The sequence below is a fragment of the Danio aesculapii genome, chromosome 7 (genome assembly GCF_903798145.1).
Source record: "Danio aesculapii chromosome 7, fDanAes4.1, whole genome shotgun sequence".
Classification (NCBI taxonomy): Eukaryota; Metazoa; Chordata; class Actinopteri; order Cypriniformes; family Danionidae; genus Danio; species Danio aesculapii.
The window spans coordinates 18,064,856-18,072,530 of record NC_079441.1 but is presented as its reverse complement, the minus strand read 5'-3'; the positions used below and the strand labels follow the sequence as shown (position 1 = coordinate 18,072,530).

Sequence of the window (7,675 nt, the reverse complement as noted above, 5' to 3'; positions counted from 1 at the left end):
TGCACATTTCTGTATCTCCTCCTGATTCAGATCATCAGCTCATTAGCAGAGAGTGAAAGACCTGTAATGAGTGTGACAGACAAAGAAGACATCTAAAACATGCAGTGTTGGTGGTCCTCCAGGAATGGTGTAGAAAAAAATTGATTTAAGATGATTTGACAGATCCTGGATCTTTTAATCTTGATAACTGATCCCTGGCTAATTTGGTTCTTCAGACAAGTTAACGAAACAGATTAAAAGTCTGCATGAACTGATCTGAGATTGTGGCGTGTGTTGTGAAGGACTGATCTATCGATTCTCGAAATCCTGATCAGCTATGCAACAATTGGCTGACAGCACAGCAGCGTAATGACATCATCTGATTAATATTCAATTATCCATGTGAGCAAACTTGCATCAAATTTGAAGTAAATGGTTTGTTAAATATGATACGCAATAATGAATTTATATTAATTATAATATAAATAAAAGGTTAATGTGGACTTTTTAGATACAAATGCATACTATTTTAAGGTACCGTCCCAGCTTTAGTACAATTTGTGTATGAAAATAGACATGCACAATATTAGATTTTTTTTTAAGGAATAATTATTTGTGCAGTCATGCACATGTTTTGACAGCTAATATGCCGGTGCTTTGATGATATCAAAATGCTTTTTTGATGCAAAATTAATTTAAACAGCCATTTATTCCTTACGCCAATTAAGAAACTTGAATAGGATAAAGAAAATCCACTCTAAAAGTAAAACTATTAAATTGCTAAGTACTCTTGACACATGAAAGTGTAAAGTCTGCAGCCTACAAGTTATTGCATATCACACAGGTGTCAAATCCAGTTCCCGGAGGGCCACAGCTCTGCACAGTTTAGTTCCAACCCTAATTAAACACACCTGATCATACAAAATTAGTCCTTTAGGCTTGTTTGAAGCCTGCAAGTAAGTATGTTGAAGCAGGGCTGGAACTAAACTGTGCAGAGCTGCGGCCCTCCAGACACTGGATTTGACACCTGTGGCGGATCATATTTAACAAACCGTTTACTACTAATTTTATTAGTAATTAATACATGGATAATTAATGAGATGATGTCATTTTGCTACTCTGCTGTACGACAATTGTTGCATTGCTGATCAAGATTTCGAGGATCGATAGATCTTTCCTTCACAACACACGCATCGATCTCGGATCAGTTCATCCAGACATTTTAATCTGCAACCAGAATTAGCCAAAGATCAGTTATCAAGATTAACAGATCCAGGATCTGTCAAATCAACTTAAATCATTTAAGTGAGGGATTGAAAACAGACCCCTGGTGTTTGTATTAATCCATTCGAGCCAATCAGACATAAACACACAGTCCCTGATCACACTTTATTACAGATGACTAGAAATCTAGCGATGACAAAAGCTCTATATTTAAACTTTAATGATGAATTCACTTACAGTGAGCCTAATAACATGATAATATCTAGTATATAGTGCATATGTTCATTCAACACTAGTCAAAAAGATATGGACACTCTTTGCGCTGGAATAGTATCACAGGTGCCACTGTGTGTGCTGGTGAAATTTTGAGAAAACAGTGTTACATACAGATACTATGAGACAAAGTGAGGAACATATACATAAATCTTAATCCATCATGTATTGCCCTTCAAAAGCATCCTATAATACACTGTTTCTCAACCACGTTCCTAGAGGACCATCAGCACTGCATGTTTTGGATGTCTACTTTATCTGTCACACCCATTACAGGTCTTTCAGTCTCTAGTAAGGAGCTGATGATCTGAATCAGGTGTGTTTGGTTAAGGAGACATAAAAAAATGTGCCGTGCTGGTGGTCCTCCAGGAACATGGTTGAGAAACACTGCTCTAATACTAATGCCAATACAGTTATTCTTGTTGAACAATTAAAGCAATATTTAAAAATGAAAATTCAGTCATTATTTACTCATCCAAACCTATTTGAGTTTCTTTCTGCTGTTGGACACAAGAGAAGATATTTGGAAAAATGTTGGAAATGGGTAACCATTAACTTTCATAGTAGGAAAAACAAATACTATGGAAGTCAGTGGTTATCAGTTTCCAAAATTCTTAAAAATCTTCTTTTTGTGTTCAACAGAAACTCCATTTGAGGGTCAGTAAATGGTGAGTGAATTTTCATTTTTGGGCGATCTATCCTATTTAGATGTATAATTAACAGGACGTGAAGGTCTTCCAGTAGAAATTTCGGCAGCCTGCTTTCCGCTCTCGCTGGGAGACTGGAATCTGCCGAACCACTTCATTACGAACGTCCAGCTCATCAATGCTGTCGAGAGCATCTTTCTCTTCAGGAGTCACTGATTCAGAAAGCTGCTTCAGGAGGAGGAGACGAGAGAGATCCTGAAGCTGGAAACAGAAAACAATGAAGATGTTGCTTGCTTAAGTATGTATTTTTGCAGATTAGCATCAAAGCTTAACTGTGATCTGGGAACAATATACATGTACACTACCAGTCAAAAGTTTGGGGTCATTTTTTTTTTTAAGAAAGCTATTCTGTTTATCATAGCAGCATATTAGTGTAAAAAAATGTTTAATTGTTAAATATTTATTAAATATTTATTACTTATTGTATGTAGTTTCAAATGAAATTATTAGTCCAGTCATTATTGCTTTTATTACTATTACCATTAATAATAATAATAATAGCAATAATAAATATTAGTGATTTCTGAAGGATCATGTGACTCTGAAGACGGAGTAATGAAGCTGAAAATTCATTAAAATCACTGGAATAAATGATTAAATTATTAAATTAAATGATAAATTACTTTTGAACAGTTATTTTATAGTGCAATAACATTTCACACTTTGTACTGTATTTATGATGAAATAAATGCAGCCTTGGTGAGCAGGAGAAGCTTATTTTAAAACGTTTAAAAACCCTACTGACCCCTAACTTTTGACCAGTAATATATATTTATATATATATATATATAGAGAGAGAGAGAGAGAGAGAGAGTTGTTTTTTCCTGTGACAGACTTATAATAACAGCAGTATATTTCTTTAAGTGTGTGCATATGCTTGCAAAATGTATGCAGATTTGCATCTAACCAATAGTAAATGCATTTCCAAATACAGTACAGTGACTGGAATACTGTCAGTCAAACTGCATATTAAACTTGATCCTACCCATTTGGAAAAGAACATCAATTTTAGTAACTACTAAGAATCTGCTTGAGAATGTCCACTTTCTTTTGGTATTTATTTAGAAACAGTTTATTTGTTATTATTTTTTCAAAGGAATATATGAACATCAATAAAAACTAAGCATATCAAATATGAGCACATTGCATCAATAAAAAGGTTCATAATACTAAGTGGTCATTTAGACATGCAATTACAGTTTCCTAGGAAATAGTAAGAAAATGTCACATTTAACTAAATGTGCTGTATTAAAATATACAGATCATAAAATATATGATTAAAATAAGGATTGACAAGCAAAACATTACATTAAATTTGAAAAATATTGGCTTTTTTTCAAAACATTCTTTCTTTTGACTAAATAACTTCAAGTACATCAACTTATTGTAAAACTAACCTAACATGATTGACCAGAATTTGCAACACATCACAAATCTATCTTTTAGATTCATATTTTAATAGGAAGCTATACAGTATTATAATTGAGCATATACATTAAATTAGTCAGTACTGAAGCCAAATCTGGAGCTTATCTAACAAAATAACTTGTTATAGAAAAATATTAAATACAAATCTTTGCAATATTTTGCTTGAATTTAATTGTTGGGTTTTTTTCAATTTCTAAATATGTTTGGTGACTAAAATATTTTAATAAATATATCTGTTTAATACATCTGTTTTGTTTAAATGCACCAAAATTGCCTATATTCACTGAGAAATGGATACAAATATTCATTTTCAAAATGGGGTGTACTCAATTATGCTGAGCACGGTATATATAAATATAGGCAACAAAATGTACATTTAAAAAACAGTTTTTCTGAATATCTAAGGTAAAAATAACTGAAATAATATTTACTTCCAGAATGTAAAATCCTCTTTTTCTACAAAAAAAAAGTTCCAATAGAGTTTGTACCATTTTAGTTTGGTTTAAACATTTTAATTTCCCAAGGCAACTTTTTCCATTATAAAGAACCCTTTGTGCACTGGAAAGATTCTGAGTGTTGAAAGTTTTTATTTCATGGAACCATCACTGCCAATAAAAAGCCTTTATTTTTAAACGTGGTCTTGTTAAAAATTAATAAATAATACCTCATTCTCCTTGGGGTCCACCTGTGAGCGTAGCAGCTGGAGCAGCAGGTCTCCTCTGGGCGCTGAACTGACTCTGCACAGCAGCAAAGAGACCCACAGAGTCACAACCACCACCTGTAACCGGGAGAACATCCTTTCAGCTCTGCGGAACACTGGCGTTTGGAGTGATGTGGGCACGACAGGCTTTTATAACCACCAAATGTGGCATCCTGGGGTCGACTGGCGAAAATGGAGGCAATGGAGGTGGTCGTGTCGCTGTGTGGGTGTAGAAGGGCAAAGGCTGAGGAGACATTTTGTTGATCCGGGACCCAGTAGGAAAGGCGTTTGATAAGGTCAACCCAAAGGTGTTACTTCTCAACCAGAAGCCTCGTCAATTCTGCCTCATTTCCAATAATAGGCTGCGCAGGGTAAAAATGGATCAGTTAGAACAGGACTGTTTGACGGGAGAAAGTGTTATTAATTAAGTGTGGAGGCACTAATGAACTGTTAAGGTGTTCATTGTCCCAGGGTGATGATCGTATTGTGCGCTGGTCGGCCTTCAGGTGTCACTTGCGATTTGGAGAAAACGGCGTTTCTGTGTCTTGTTCTCACTATGAGGCCTTCATTAAGGTGGGGAATTAATGATGCGAAGTGACTCAAATGTTAATTGGTCTGCTTAGTCATTAGTTCACACCATCATCCATCTCTGGAGATACGCACATGAGAAAATAGTACAGTAATTTATTGTAAATATAGTGTTTCTGAACCATATAAGTGTACTTAACACTGACTGTGTATATTATAGTGTTTACAACGCTTTGTTGCTACAGACTATACCTTGTGAGCATATACAGTAGTAATAAATACTGTAGTAGACCTGTAATTTAGTTATTCTATATAGTTTCAGGTGTATTGAAGTATACCCAATAGTTGAAGAAAACTACAGTATCGGTTTATTTGTTTATATTAGCCTACTAAAGTTGTTGCATTAATACCATAACACATTAGTACTTATAGACCAGTATGGTTCAAAAACACTATACTTTAAATTACTATAGTATTTTTTTCATGAGGCTGTAATATCAGGCTTAGCCAGGGAGGATTCGAAAGACCCACCAAAGGTTTAGAATTTGTCCCATGCATGAGTCCTATTTTGACTGCTATGCCAAGATAAATTGTGAAAATAACTAATCGAAGAAGGCTTTAAGACCAATTGGAATCTGACATAAGTCATCTTTCACTACTGCCCTGTATACAGTTTACTAGTAACTTTTATTCTAAATCTTGTACCTTATTCTTCAATGAAAAAAAAATGACCAATAAAAAGGTGTGAAGCACCAAAAGGCAATTCTGAAACATGTTAAAGTTAGTTTTAATGCTAATTAGGCTATTATTGTTATCTATGATTTTTTTACAAGAGAGAATAGAAAAATCAGGAAGTTCTACGTTAATATTATTACTTGGTTAAATTTTTTTATTATTGAAATGGACAAATTCACACTGAGGACAGTTGAATCTGCTGGTCAGTTTGTTATTTGCCTAATAATTGACAGCATGCTACAGTTTTTAATTTAAAACTTTAACAGATTCTTTTTTTCCTAATGTTAAATGTGATAAATTTGTATTTTTTCTTTTTTTAAGTATTTCCCAAATTATGTTTAACAGAGCAAGGAAATTTTCACAATATGTCTGATAATATTTTCTTCTTCTGGAGAAAGTCTTATTTGTTTTATTTCAGCTAGAATAAAAGCTGTTTTTAATTTTTCTTAACCATTTTAAGGTCAAAATGATTAGCCCCTTTAAGCTAAATATTTTTTTCTATATTCTACAGAACAAACCATCGTTATACAATAACTTGCCTAATTACCCTAACCTGCCTAGTTAACCTAATTAACCTACTTAAGCCTTTAAATGTCACGTTAAGCTGTATAGAAGTGACTTGAAAAATATCTAGTCAAATATAATTTACTGTCATCATGGCAAAGATAAAATAAATCAGTTATTAGAAATGAGTTTTAAAACTATTATGTTTAGAAATGTGTAGAAAAAAATCTTCTCTTCGTTAAACAGAAATTGATGCTAATAATTCAGGGGTGCTAATTATTCTTACTGCAACTGTATATAATACTATAAATAAGTGTTTTATATTTCTTTATTCTAAACCTTTAAGAAATGTTTTTGGTACATTAAAAATTGTAGTCATGATGCTGACAAGCTAATCCAGACAAAATAGTACTTAAAATGTAACTAAAATCTAGCATTTAAACCTCAAATGAAAATAAAATGAGGTGAATAACTGCAAAAAGGCCCACTTTTTAAGAAAAAAGAACCACACCTTTCACCAGGCTGGCCAGGGGCCTGAATATGTACTATATGTATCTGGTCTTATGTGATGTACTGATATTAGACGTGTGCATCTGGGTGACGTTATTATAATGCTCATAAACCAGGACTTGGAGATCTCCGAGGGCAATTACTCAGACTTGCTAGACTCAGTGGGTGGCCATTAACATTTAGAAGGTAGAGGTGGGCACACGGCTATGGGCATCATGCTGGGCACGTAAATGAGAACCAGCTCTTCCTTGGTTTAATATGCATGAAATAAGAAAGGGTTGTGTTTACAGTTTAGTTGACAGATTCTTTTGAGGAAGATGACTCTTTCAATTTGTTTCTTTAAGAATATCAGAGTGGCAAACAATCAGATGTTTTCTTACCCCTGCTGGAAAGAGACAAGTAACTGTTGGTCTACTCTGGTTGTTAATTTATTTATTTGTTTATTCATAATGTTACTGTTGCTTTTACATGTTAATGTTTTATTTATTTATTTATTTATTTATTTGTTTGTTTATTTATTTATTTGTTTATTCTTTCTTTTTTTTCTTTCTTTTTTATACACAAATATACATTTTATACTTTTGTATACATAGCCGAAAAAAGATACTCTTACTGTTAGAAATCATGTTACAGCACATTTTCAGCTATTTACACACCTTCTTGAAATATCTAACCTTGTGAGGACAGTCACTGACACAAGCCTAATCTTAACCCAGTTCTAATCTTAAATCTAAAATCAATTCTTTAGCCTCAAACAGCCATTTAAAGAGATATCAGAAAAGAAAATAATGTATATTCAATAAGAATATTTAATAATATTTGCATAGACATGAAAGTTATCCCAAACCTTTACTTTTTCCCCTTTACCACTTTCATTCATTCATTTTCTTTTTGGCTTAGTCCCTTTATTAATCAGGGGTTGCCACAGCGGAATGAACCGCCAACTTATCCAGCATATGTTTTTTACGCAGCAGATGCCCTTCCATCTGCAACCCATCACTGGGAAACACCCATACACTCTCATTCACACACATACACTATGGCCAATTTAGCTTACCCAAATCACCTGTAGCGCATTTGTTTGGAC

At 33.6% G+C, this 7,675-nt stretch overlaps 1 protein-coding gene across 1 annotated transcript; it reads right to left on the bottom strand.

Moving 5' to 3' along the window:
- Window positions 1-1,362: 1,362 nt before the first annotated feature.
- Window positions 1,363-4,515, bottom strand: sst5 (somatostatin 5). Its single transcript, XM_056461192.1, has 2 exons — window positions 4,276-4,515; window positions 1,363-2,384 (listed from the first exon to the last, which is right to left on the bottom strand). Exons 1-2 carry the CDS (start codon window positions 4,405-4,407, stop codon window positions 2,193-2,195), a joined length of 324 nt encoding a protein of 107 aa, XP_056317167.1. The 5' UTR covers window positions 4,408-4,515; the 3' UTR covers window positions 1,363-2,192.
- Window positions 4,516-7,675: the final 3,160 nt, after the last annotated feature.

What these genes read in the sequence shown, in the direction of transcription:
- sst5 (XM_056461192.1), bottom strand. Translation starts at nt 4,407, where the DNA reads ATGTTCTCCCGGTTACAGGTGGTGGTTGTGACTCTGTGGGTCTCTTTG. An exon ending in TGGACCCCAAGGAGAATGAG is followed by an intron (nt 2,385 to 4,275) that starts GTATTATTTATT and finishes TTCTGTTTCCAG; the next exon opens with CTTCAGGATCTCTCTCGTCT.